The sequence below is a fragment of the Apis laboriosa genome, unplaced genomic scaffold (genome assembly GCF_014066325.1).
Source record: "Apis laboriosa isolate Shangri-la unplaced genomic scaffold, ASM1406632v1 scaffold39_cov144, whole genome shotgun sequence".
NCBI classification, from domain to species: Eukaryota; Metazoa; Arthropoda; class Insecta; order Hymenoptera; family Apidae; genus Apis; species Apis laboriosa.
The window spans coordinates 2,131,960-2,145,228 of NW_025223140.1; the positions used below are offsets into that span (position 1 = coordinate 2,131,960).

General features: G+C 27.9%; 4 protein-coding genes across 4 annotated transcripts; all 4 read right to left on the reverse strand.

Moving 5' to 3' along the window:
* Positions 1 to 60: 60 nt before the first annotated feature.
* LOC122715686 (odorant receptor 13a-like) lies at positions 61 to 3,103 on the reverse strand. Its single transcript, XM_043938058.1, has 6 exons — positions 2,909 to 3,103; positions 2,161 to 2,413; positions 1,811 to 1,914; positions 1,282 to 1,602; positions 874 to 1,149; positions 61 to 401 (listed from the first exon to the last, which is right to left on the reverse strand). The coding sequence occupies exons 1-6, from the start codon at positions 3,101 to 3,103 to the stop codon at positions 342 to 344; spliced, it is 1,209 nt and encodes a 402-aa protein (XP_043793993.1). The 3' UTR covers positions 61 to 341.
* Positions 3,104 to 3,961: 858 nt separating this feature from the next.
* On the reverse strand, positions 3,962 to 7,435 carry LOC122715680 (odorant receptor Or2-like). The gene is made up of 6 exons (XM_043938051.1): positions 6,744 to 7,435; positions 6,092 to 6,344; positions 5,615 to 5,718; positions 5,101 to 5,439; positions 4,341 to 4,616; positions 3,962 to 4,093 (listed from the first exon to the last, which is right to left on the reverse strand). Exons 1-6 carry the CDS (start codon positions 7,014 to 7,016, stop codon positions 4,031 to 4,033), a joined length of 1,308 nt encoding a protein of 435 aa, XP_043793986.1. The 5' UTR covers positions 7,017 to 7,435; the 3' UTR covers positions 3,962 to 4,030.
* A 276-nt stretch (positions 7,436 to 7,711) lies between these two features.
* Positions 7,712 to 10,524, reverse strand: LOC122715687 (odorant receptor 13a-like). The gene is made up of 6 exons (XM_043938059.1): positions 10,250 to 10,524; positions 9,747 to 9,999; positions 9,479 to 9,582; positions 8,778 to 9,104; positions 8,174 to 8,449; positions 7,712 to 7,899 (listed from the first exon to the last, which is right to left on the reverse strand). Exons 1-6 carry the CDS (start codon positions 10,442 to 10,444, stop codon positions 7,831 to 7,833), a joined length of 1,224 nt encoding a protein of 407 aa, XP_043793994.1. The 5' UTR covers positions 10,445 to 10,524; the 3' UTR covers positions 7,712 to 7,830.
* Positions 10,525 to 11,045: 521 nt separating this feature from the next.
* LOC122715692 (odorant receptor 13a-like) lies at positions 11,046 to 13,008 on the reverse strand. Its single transcript, XM_043938062.1, has 7 exons — positions 12,939 to 13,008; positions 12,619 to 12,874; positions 12,315 to 12,418; positions 11,981 to 12,167; positions 11,826 to 11,881; positions 11,456 to 11,731; positions 11,046 to 11,281 (listed from the first exon to the last, which is right to left on the reverse strand). Exons 1-7 carry the CDS (start codon positions 12,969 to 12,971, stop codon positions 11,219 to 11,221), a joined length of 975 nt encoding a protein of 324 aa, XP_043793997.1. The 5' UTR covers positions 12,972 to 13,008; the 3' UTR covers positions 11,046 to 11,218.
* Positions 13,009 to 13,269: the final 261 nt, after the last annotated feature.

The following is a 13,269-nucleotide window of genomic DNA, read 5'->3' on the forward strand; positions in this document are numbered from 1 at the left end:
TGTCTTACTTAAGTAAGTGAAATACAATAATGTAAAAATTTTGTTTTGTAAAATAGATATAATAGTTTAAAAAATAATGAAATTAAAAAAATAATTTTGAATGTATTACAAGACAAAAATTTTAATTTGTTAATTAATGAAATTTACTTACTCAAAAACTTACTTGAAAGTTTTAAATCAGTCCATTATACGTTATTGTCATTGAATAACATAGTATAGAATTGATTAAAATTATGCACATTTCTTGTTTTTTTTTTTTGTTTAATCATTGCTGCTTTCTTGTTTAAACGATTTATATAACAGGACACTTGATAAACTCGCGTAATTGAAAATTGGAGGAATTATGTGTCTACTGTTCGTTGTTTCAGCAAAGTGAAATATGACATTGTGGTACTCATGATCTGCAATGTAAAAAGTAAAAAAATATTATATTATAAATAAGAATTGTGATAATTGCAGTAAAAAAAAAAAAAGAAAGAATAGAAGAAAAATTAAAATAAATTTTAACATTCTATATCAAAAATAAGATCTATCTTATATTTCTCGTTAAAACTTCTTTTGACAAAAACAAATTTTTATTTCCGGAATTTTTTAAATGCAAATTCATAGTTAAATAGCAACAGTTATTCTTTTTAATTCGCAAAAAATTAAATACTTCTTTTTAAATAAACTGAAATTAAAAGAATAACAGTAACATAAAATAAATAAAATATCTAAATATAATCAATTATTAAATTATTTCAATATTAAATTATTTATATCAAGAAATTTGGAAATTTGTTTCTAACAGATTAACAATTTTTTTGTGAAAATAAAAATCAGACGAATCATTCGAAAGACAAATTTTCCGATCTCGTGAAAAATAATAGTTACTTTGGTGTAAGTCTCAAGGGATATGGGAAAGAAACCGCACGCGGTCAGGCAACAAGCTTTTCTTGCCCTCATGACGACAATTTGCAAATCTTGTCGTAACATTTTCCCAAACTTATCCATCGGTAGATTCATCCATGGTGAGGTATACACGGCCGAAGCTATTTTCGCGCTTTCTTGCGTTATGCAATCACAACTGTACGTGAACATCCACAACTGGCACATACCGGCGAATAGGTAACATATGAAGGAGATGCGATAAGAGGGGGTGAGATCTGCCTGTTATCAATTATACACGATATTTAATTGCAATATTCAAAAATAAAGATTTCTTTTGTCGCTAAGTTTGTCGATAAAAAAAAAATAAGAAAATAGTAATTTTAATACACAAATAATTAGTTAAGTACTAACCAAGATCACTTGATATCCAAGGAAACAGAATAATATACTGAACATTAATATTTGCCCGATCACGATTATTGTGAATATCTCTTCGAGGATTTCGCAGAAATCGAGGAGAGCTTGATGCTGTTGAATGTAATTTTTAAACGCGTTGTAACACTCGTCTGAACAATTTTTTCTCGTGTCGAGGTTTTCTTTCATTTTTAAAATTGGCACATTGGCTATTCTGTATTGTAATATACGAAACTGGCAAGCTACGTTCAGGCACAAGATGCAAAATATATTGTCGAAGCAAAAGTAACAACTACCAGCCTGGTTTAAAGCAGCGATCTGTTCAAAACACGAAAAAAATTATTTTTCGATTCGTCAAGAAGGCGTCAAGAATTGAAATTAAACGTATAAATGGAATAAAACTTTCAAGTTTGAAATATAGATATAATGCAAATACGTTTTCTTAAATAATTCGAATTGAAATATTGTACATTGTCGAAAAGAAATTTTACAGAAATTTTTATATCAACAAGAAAATGATTAATACCTGTATCGTGTATGCAATTTCATAATACGGTGAAATAGACAATGGCAGGTCCAGATACATGTTAAATATAAGTATCCTATCTGTTTCGTTTCTTCCAATATTTGCTAAAATAATTAGTTGTAATAATATTTAAAATATGTACTTAATTATATAAATAAATTAATATAGTAGAGTATCAATTATCCAAATTTTTATTATTTATTGTTCAAATAATTGATGCTTTATTATATTATATTTTTCATTTTATATTAATTTATTTTGAGATAACATAAATTGAAGCTTGACGATGTAACAATTAAATCAAATTAAAAATTGAACTTAAAATTCAACAATTGTAAAGATGAACTTACTCAACAATGGTCTGAACATATACATGAAAATCGAAGATAAAGAAGAAAATGTGAGAATGCAGACGAAATACGCGGTTATTTTCTTCGTATCTTTCACGATTAAGTTTTCCTCTTCATCGTAGTTGTAATGCCAGAAATTTTTCTGCATGTATGTCATTAAACCAAGAAACTTTTTCTGATATATGAATAGGCTGAAAATTTTGAAGAAATCCATGACGAGTCCCAAACCATCGCATGCGATGTAAGTACAGGCCTATAATAGTACGGTATTATATTATTGATTCAAAATATAGGATTGAAAAAATTACAAAGTACTTTCCATTGAATACCTTGGAACAATACTCGTGAAAGAACATAAAGAAAATTAAAAAAAAATCCGTATAAAATTTATTATTGACTTAATTTAATTTCTGATGAAGTTTTCAAATTTGGAACTACTTTTGATTTGCACTCGAATTTTACGAAAAATCTGTTATATTATAAATATCGATATTTTTCTTCACAGTTTATTAATTTATTGTTGTTTCATTAATTTTGTAAAAAAGAAATAGATCGATAAAATGATCAAAAATAAATCTCTCTTCTTTACAGCAAAAATAAAAATATTTTTCAAATTATCTAAATTTCTACGTTAAATTAATTAACATTAATATTGAAAAATATCGAAGTTCAGAGCGATATAACAATTTAAAATTATATAAAAAGATTTATATAATTTTGAAAAACAACAGAACTTTGACAAACTTACGCTAAAGTCTCCCCAATTGAAATAAAGTCCTCTTATTTGAACCCATGCAGAGAATGTGATCGCAAGTATAGTATACCCGATCACGCCAATTCTGAACCATTCTTCCAGGCGACTGGTGGTTAACCAAAAGCCAACGACCCTTAGATAGAAAGATGCCACGGTAAAAGCAAGGTCTTTACGATATTTCAAATTCATACTGATCTTCGAGCGATCAGATTGCACGACCAGGGATTTATAGGGAGAGCGTTCTATCAATTATCTATCAAAAGTTTCAGAACCAATTGTTTCAACATACCGTCCCTTTCATCTCCAAATATACTTTTATTCGTATATAACCGACACGTATATTATATTTATATTCGACTTTAATGATATTCGTGAATTGCCACGAAGAAAATGTATTATAATATCCATTCACAAATGCTATCGATATTTCCATAGTATTTTAGTCGTAATGTATATGATCGGTGAGTTATGCATGATTTAGGATACGATGCGTTGCAAAACTCTCCACTGTGGAACTGTGTATGGTGGGAGGCAATCGAATATAACAGCGTAACAGAAAGTTTTGGATAGACTGTTTAGTTCTGGATAGAACTATATTGATGTTGTATCAGGAAAGAAAAGACATTAATCTGTGGATATTTTTATTGTTAATTGTGAAATAGAGACGTGTATATATGATATATTTAATTCGGTATAAGTGCATTTGGCAGAGATAGGTTAGGAAAGTAAAATAAAAATAAATTTTCAAGCAAAAAAAGTTAAGGAAGAAAACATTTTTGAAGGTATTTTTGATCTATTATTTAATATTATATGTTATCTTGTTTTGTGTAATCAGAAATAATATGTTCTCTTTCTTTATAAATCTTCTTTGGGACATCTAATTTGAATTTAATTCGAAATTTATAAAATAGAGTAATATTGATGTAATGCTTGTAATATTTGTGAGAATGTACAACAATATTGTTTTGTATATCCAAGGAAGAATGATAGATAATATTAAAAATTAATAAATTTTTATTGCTATAAAACTATATCTCTGTTATTTGTGTTAAACATAAATAAATACAAGAATTTGACTCATGTACAGCAACAATATGCACTATTAAAATATACATATTAAGAATGTGCCTCTGAATGCTGTTTTAGTAGTGTAAAATATGATGCCGCAGTACTTAAAACCTGTAACAAATGAGGTACACATTCAACTTAGGTCAACAATATTTCTTCTCTTTCCTAAGATTTGTATTATATTGAGTAAAATATTCTATGTCACAATTTTTAAAAATAAAGTTTTAAATTCATTTAATTATACATTTAATTATACTTGATTACATTTTTTTACAAATTTCATAAAACTTTTGGAGTATAAAATTTTTTGTATACAAGATAATATGTATACTATAAAATATATTCCAGTTCTACTTACACTAGTGTACGTTTCCAAGGATACGACGAAAAATCCTTTACCTGTTAAGCAACAAGGTATACCAGACCTCATAATGACGAGTATCAAATCTTTTTTCATCATCCTTCCGGTTGTGGTCATTGGTACCATTGGCCAAGGTCCTCTATTCGCTGCCGTGGCTACGCTCAAGCTCTCTCGTATGATACAGTCGCAACTGTAAGTGAACATCAGCAATTGGCATAAGCATACCGTTATGTGAAGGCCGAAGATTAAACGTGTTGTGGTAGATGTATCTGCCTAAAAGAAGTGATACAATAATTATGTCATATATATATATATATATATATATATATAGGATGTAATATTTAAAATTTTTTTTTGAATTAATAAATATTCGTAACTTTTGAAAGATTTTAGAGATTAAAATGAATATAAAAGTTCATATAAAAGTAAAATAATTCAAGTATGCATTAGAGTGAAATCGTTTTATCTTCATTTCTTTTTATTTGCTTTTTACTTGAAATTGCTTATAACTTGAAATAAGCTTCAATCAATATTTTTGTATTTATTATGATTTCTAGAATTTTTTAAAAAGGTATATGTATTGATAATTTATATAAAATCAGTTCGATTCGATTTTTTTTTAATATTTAGCGAATTAATATAAATTAATTGATTGTTCGATTTCTATTAGTCAAATATTAAAAAGCAGAAAAGTTGTTCGATGATAAAAATTATAAATGTATTAAATTAATAGTTCATATTAATATAATATACTAACCATAAGTACTAGATATCCATCGAGACAAATTAACATGCTGAACATCAAAACTTGTTCTAGGACAATCAAATTGAATACCTCTTCAAGTTTTCTGCAATACGCTATAAGGGCTTGATGTTGGCGAATACACTTCTTAAAAATGGCATAACATTTACTTGCAAAGTAGGACGAGTCCACAATTAATTTTTCCTTTTTCTCTTCTTTTCTAATTACCAAATCTGTTATGTTGGAAATTCTATGTTGCAATACTTGAAATTGTCCAGCCACGTGTAAATTCATAATGCACAAAAAATTGTCGAAACAGAAGTAACTCACCCCAATGTGATATAAGGATATCACCTATGGAAATTCTTTTTTCTTTTAATTTTTTGAAAAATCTTATAAAATATCAGGATTTAGAAATTATTGGATACAAACAAATATGAAGAAAAATCTTAATTAACTGTTAATATTTTATTATTAATGATTTTTATTAATTTCGTAACACGATAATATGGAAATGAAGTTACAATACCTCTAAAACAAACGTAATTTCATAGTATGGAGTTATAGTTAGTGGCAAGTCAATCCATATGTTGAATGGAAGCACTCTATCTGATTCGTTTCTTCCAATATTTGCTGAAATGTAAGTACAAATGTAACGACATTGATCATTATATTTTTTAATTATTATATTTATATTTATAGAATTTTTTCTTTTTTTTTTTTCGTTTTATTATAAAATTACTAAAAATTAAATGATATATTAAGTTAAATATTAATAAATCGTTTTTCTGATTTGCGAAAAATTTTATTTTTATGTTTTATTTTGATAATTGCAAAGCTGAAATCAAACTCGAATTCAATATTATTATTATTATTAAAATAAGAATAATAAAAAAAAAATTTACGAAATTGTCAAATTGCAAAAATAAGAAAAAAATTCGAAATTTTTGAATTTTTGAAAAATTCTTGACGATCCATCTTTGAATTTTTGTGAATTTTAACTTACCAATAAGTGGATTAATAATGTAAGAAACAACGGTCGCTAGAGTGGTAAAAGTCAAAGAACAAGTGAAAAACGTGCATTTCCGTTTACAGTTGAGCACAATATTTCGTTCGTAATCGTCATAATCTCCATGTAAAAATTTTCTTTGTAGATATAAAATCAAATAAAAAAAATCTTTCCTATGCACAATCAGAGTGATCAGTTTCAAAAGGGGTGCGGCTATTGACAGCATATTGCACATAGAAAAGATACATTCCTATAAATAAGGGAGAAAAAAAATAAAAATACATGTATATTAAATAATTAATTTATTATTCGTAATTTATTATTCGTGAGATTGTTACAAATGATTGTAGAAATTTTAATATAAATTATATTGATCAAAGTTTTATTCGAGAAATTCATAAAAATATTAAAAGTATTCTCATTTTTTCAAATATACAAATTATTTTTTTTCATTTTATTAATATAATATATATGCTGAATTTAAAATTTTTTTTGTTAACGATAGTTCGTATCGAAGCACATTATAATAAAACAATTAATAAAATATTACAACAAATATTATTTAATAATAATACATAAATCTGTATGATTTTATGTATTTTATAAAAATTTATAAATTCCATTTCAACACAAATGATGATTGACTTACAGAAAAATCGCCCCACGAATAATACATATCCGTAATTTGTAACCATAGTCCAAAAACAAGCGCGATGATGCTGTACACGATCGTCATGTTTCTCACATATTTCTCTGATTGGCCATTTGCCATCCATATTCCTATGAGTTTTATAAAAATCGACGACAAGTTGATGGAAAAATCGTCGTTTTTCATTTCGATGTCTCTGACAACCGTGTAAAAACGACTGGAATATCTTCTCTCAGATATTGAACTCAACACGTTTGTGTAAGGTTTGTGCATCGATTGTTACTAACTTCTAGCGATTCAGTTCGCTTTGATCTATCCTTTCAGTGTATCCTTTAGTTACAGATCGCGTGTACTTTCTATTTATTTTATATTGATTCAGTGAAACGGCAAGAAGAAAAGAAAAACGGAAAAGAAAAAAAGAAAAGAGAGAAGATGACAGAGAACTCGCGATTCTCAAGAGATTGGTGCTTGAAGAGCGGATGGATCAAGCGTAGATCGAACCTAACCTATTGATGTGTTATGCATGATTCATAGATGGACTTCTCTGTGAAATCGAAGCGGTGTTAGCAGCTGTCGACTCTGACGACAGGGAAATTTCAGCATGTTAAATGTGAATTGTGAGAGTTTGTAATTTATTTTTGAATACGTAAAAGGATGGTGACGAAAGAAGGTCTAGAAGGAAAAATTGATGCGAAGAAAAGGAAGAATATTAATTTGTGCGATGTGATTAAATAAAGTGAATTAATTTACTTAACTCGATGAAGAATTTATTTAATCATTATTATTCATACTATTTTTTAAACAAACACTTTGATGAAATATTATTGATATATATGAAATTAAATTTATAATAACATTTAATCTTATAAATTAATGTTATAAATTATGTATAAACGAATTTTCTTGGAATTATTTATTTAAATAGCATTCGCGTATATCGTTTTAAAAACAAAAATATGCATATTCGATATCTAATCAAATATATGAATGTGTGAATGAAATTTTTGAAAAAAAAAACGAAACTTCATTTTACTTATTATTTGATCGTATCATCAATTATCTTGTACATATGCAACTTGTGAAAGAATTATGTATTTTCTACTTCTATGGTTCGTTGTTTTAGTATCGTGAAATATGACATAGCTGTACTCATGATCTGCAATGTGAAATTTTCAGTGAAAAATTTTAGTAAGTATTTCAATTAAAATTTCTCGATGACAAGATTATTCATTCTAAAAATAAATCACAACATAAATATGCAATATCAAAAAATTTTGGAATTTCTTTTTTTCTCTATTTAATCTTAAACAAATATTTAATATTTCACATAATTAAGATTCATTTTTAAAGCGAATGATTTATCGAAGTTTTATTGAAAAAGAAACTCGAAAAAAAGGATTAACTTTTTTAATAATATCGTTAAAAATTACCTTTGTATAAGTTTCAAGAGATATATCAAAGAAGCCACAACCCGTCAGACAACAAGCACGTCTAGATCTTACAACAACAAATTGCAAATCTTTTCGTATCATTTTTCCAAATTTATCCATTGGCATACGTGTCCATGGTATAGAATACACAGCCGAGGCAACATTCACGCTTTCTCGTGTCATGCAATCACAACTGTAGGTGAACATCCATAGTTGACACATGTTGGTTATTAAAAAACATAGGAAGGAAATTCGCCATGAAAAAGTCAAATTCACCTGTGTACCAAGATATATCGATATGATTAAATAAATTAAATAATAGTATAATTTTTTAAGTATAATAAAATTCTTCTCCATAAAAACAATTATGAATTAAATGAGTGTATTTCATTTATGATATTGGTAAGAATTTCCTTGAGAATATAGAATGTGAAACATGGAGTATAAAGAATATAATAAAAAAATATAACAAAAATTTTTCTCGTAAATAAAATACATTAATAGTGCCTAGAAAATTATTTAAGAAGGATATTAAATTTGAGTTGGAAAAATTAATAAAAATTTTCAATAGAAAAATAGTTTAAAAAATGATAATAATACTGACCAAAAGCACTTGATATCCGACGAAACAAATTAATGTGCTAAATATTAGAACTTGCCCAAGTGTAATTATTGTAAATATTTCTTCGAGTGTGATGGAGAATTGAATTAGAGCTTGATGCTGTCGAATACAATTTTTTAATATGATGTAACATCTGTTCGAAGAATCCATGTTTTCCTCATTATCGACTCCTTCTTTATCTTCTACACTTGACAAATTGGCTAGCCTATATTGTAATATACGAAACTGGCTAGCCAAGTGTAGACACATAATGCAAAACATATTGTCGACACAAAGATAACATATTCCAACTTGATACAAACACAAAGCCTATGTGCATGTGATAAGAAATCATTCATTAGTAAAACTTTGAATAAAATTTGACGCAGAATTAATAATTAATTTAAAAAAAAAATGTAGTTTATTGTAGTGATTATATATTAATGATATATAAATATGAAGATAAGATATAAGTATCCAAAACTTTGCAATGGATTCAATGAAAAATTTGTTAATAATCCAATTCTCAATTTTAAATTGATTGTAATTCAATATTTGGGATGCAATTTTTTTTATTTATGCAATTCAAATATCAAAAATATAGCAGAAATTTTTATATTACAATTAATATATATTTAATTAATCGTACATTGATTAAAATATTAAATAAAAACGTAACTTTTCTTTAGAAAAATGATGAATACCTGTATCACGTAAATTATTTCAAAATATGGCGACATAGACAATGGTAGATCTAGCCACATATTAAATATAAGCATCCTATCCGATTCATTCTTCCCAATATTTGCTAAAATGAAATTGCAAACGATTCGTTTTCTTATTATTTGTTAAAATAGTTGATTTCCACTTTATAATAACTATTTACAAATTTAAAATTAAATTTCAAATTTTCAAATTGAATTAAAAATTATTATTTTTTTCAGCTTTTTAATTATGATTTGTTAAACTTACATATCATTGGCATCAATATATAAGAAAAAATCGTGGACTGAGAGAAAAATGAGAAGACGCAGACAAAGTAGACACACATTTGTTTTGCATCTGCTATAATAGAATTTTCATACTGATCGTAATCCAAATGCCAGAAATTCTTCTTCATGTATATGATCAAACCAAGAAACTTCTTTTTATGTATAAATACGATGAATATCTTTAATAAATCCATTATTAGTCCCAAACTATTGCACGCGATGAAAGTGCATATCTAAAATCGAGTCCAAAGTTAGAAAAATTATTGATTTAAAATGTCAAAAATGTCAAATTCGAATATAATTATTCGAAAAAGTAAAAAGTTATCAATTCCTTTTCAAATTATTAATTACATCGTCAAAAATAAAGAAATCGTGTTAGAATTTATTATTTTCTTAAAAAAAAATCAAAAGATAGAATAATTTAATTCTTCCAATTTTTCGTATAATATTTGAATAAAATATATTTTTCATCACTGAACTTACACCGAAGTCTCCCCAAGAGAAGTAAAGGCCTCTCATTTGTACCCATATGGAAAAAATGATAGTGATTATACTGTACATCACTGTTGCGTTCCCGAACCATTCCTCGAGGCGACTACTTGCCAACCAAAAGCCGACGACCCTTAGAAAAAACGTAGCTAAACTGAACGAAACGTCTCTACGATATTTCAAACTCATATTGGATCCCGAGAGATCCAATCAGATATACCGATTCGCAATTTATAGGGGGATCTATCTATTAATTATCGAAAAACTTTTCAATTGTTCTCTCTTTCTCTCTCTCTCTCTCTCTCTTTGATCTTCTCCAGATCATTCTCTATTGTCCATACGTGCATAACGTTATATTCGTTATATTACAGTGATATTGGCGAGTTGTTTCGCAGGCAAGAGGAAAGAGAATTGCTATACGATATGTCTTTATTCATGATCTATTACTTACCTTACTTCGGTACGTAATGTATGTGATCAATGAGTTATGCATGATTCACGATATTGTAAATCCTCTGTGAAGTTGAAGAAGTGTGTGGTGGTGGAAGATACGGTCTGAGAAAGATTGACGTAGTGAATTGAAATTTGAAAGAAATGGTGAGTGGAAAAAATATTTGTGGATAATCTTATCGTTAGTTGTGAATAACAAGTGATGAAATAAAATAAGTTTTTAATTGGAAAACGATTTAACTTAGTGAAGATGTTAAAGATGTAATCTTTATCCTATTATTTTTAATTTAAATAATTTTACATTTAGGGGATTAGAAATTTATAGAGATTCGTTCCTTTATATATTTTTCAAAAATGAATGGTGTGTCGATAACAAATATATATATATATATATTACTAAAAAACTATTTCTCTCTTTGTATTAATCACAGAAACAGAAAGAATTAAATTAAGATAGAAATACTATCTACACTACGTTATACTATTTATATTACGCAATACAAATGACACGTATTACGAAGTGACTTCTGTGCGCTGTTTCAACAACGTGAAATATGATGCTGCTGTACTTAGAACCTATAACAGAAGAAACTGACGAATTAATTTTGATATCCAACACCATCCGTGTACTCGATTTGTTTATCAAATTTCTTTTCATTTCGTTTGTTGGCATATTGTAAATTTTATTATCATTACAATGTATTTATTAAATTACAGATATAAATGACGATTAAAATTATTATTACTTACACTGGTATACGTTTCGAGAGACACAATGAAGAATCCTTTTCCAGTTAAGCAACAAGGTATGCTGGATCTCATGATGACTAGAATCAAATCTTTTCGTATCATCCTTCCACTCGTGGTCATTGATAACAACGGCCAGGGTCCACCGTATGCTGCTGTTGCTATATTCACACTTTTTCGTATGATACAGTCACAGCTGTAGCTGAACATCAGTAATTGGCATAGAGATCCTAATATATGGAAGCTGAAGATTAAACGTGTTTTGATATCTCCATCTGCCTGCGAGAAGTAACATTATAATAATTTGTATTTGGGATCTCTTGTATGAGAATGGAAATTATATGAAATAATTAATTCACATTATGGTACCAACCATAAGTATTTGATATCCATCGAGGCAAATTAGTAAGCTGAACATCAAAACTTGCTCTAGGACAATCAAATTGAATACCTGTTCAAGTTTTCTGCAATACGCAATAAGGGCTTGATGTTGGCGAATACACTTCTTAAAAATGGCATAACATTTACTTGCAAAGTAGGACGAGTCCACAATTAATTTCTCCCTTTTCTCTTCTTTCTCATTATCGATCGAATCTATTATGTTGGAAATTCTATGTTGCAACACTTGAAATTGTCCAGCCACGTGTAAATTCATAATGCACAAAAAATTGTCGAAACAGAAGTAACTCACCCCAATGTGATATAAGGATAATGCCTATGAAAATTCTATTTTCTTATAATTTTTTTAAAAGTGTTATAAAAATATCAGGATTTAGAATGGAGAAAAATCTTAATTAATATCGTATTATTAATAATTCTTATTTAATTCCGTAACGATAATATGGAAACGAAATGACAATACCTGTAAAGCGTACGTAATTTCAAAATATGGAGTTATATTTAGTGGTAAGTTAACCCACATGTTGAATGGAAGCATTCTGTCTGATTCGTTTTTTCCAATATTTTCTAAAATATAAGTATAAATAAGAAAATAAAGTTAAATCACAGATTCTTTTTTTTTTTGTTCTTGATTTTTTTTTCTGACGAGATAGAAGCGAAAACTGTTAAGAAAAAAATACGTTTCTCCTATTATTTCGTGTCTTCTAATAATGAAAGAAAAAAGGCAAAAAATAGCAGATTACATTTTTTTACAAGAATCCACTCACCGATAATTGGACTGAATATGTAAGAAGCAACAGTCGCCATTGTAAGAAACGTAAAGAAACAAATGAAGAAGGTGCATTTCCGCTTGCAACTGATCACGATCTTCCTCTCGTAGTCGTCGTAATTTTGTAATTCCAGAAAATTCCTTTTCATGTACAGGATCAAACGGAAAAAATCCTCTCTGTGACTAAATAGAATGATTATCTTCAATAAGGGCATAATTGACGATAGAATATTGGAGATAAAGAAGAGACAAGCCTGTGAATAAGAAATAATTTAAATTAAAATTATTTGTATCGAGCGAATAACTCGTTATACTTACGCTAAAATCGCCCCACGAGTAAAATATATTCATAGATTGTATCCACAGAGCGAAAATAATGGCGACCAAGCTGTAAATAACCGTGATGTTTCTTATCCGTTGTTCGTATTGGTTGCCCGCCATCCATATTCCCACGAGCTTCATAAAAATTGACGTCAGACTGACAGATACGTCGCTTTCCAGAAAATTCATATCGTTTTCACTTAATAAACTGGCTGGTACGTTCGTACATCGAACTATACCAGTACAGAGTGCATATTGATTATCGCAATGGAGGCGAGTAGTCACTTTGATCTATTGATATTCTCTATTCATCGATCGTGTAATTTGT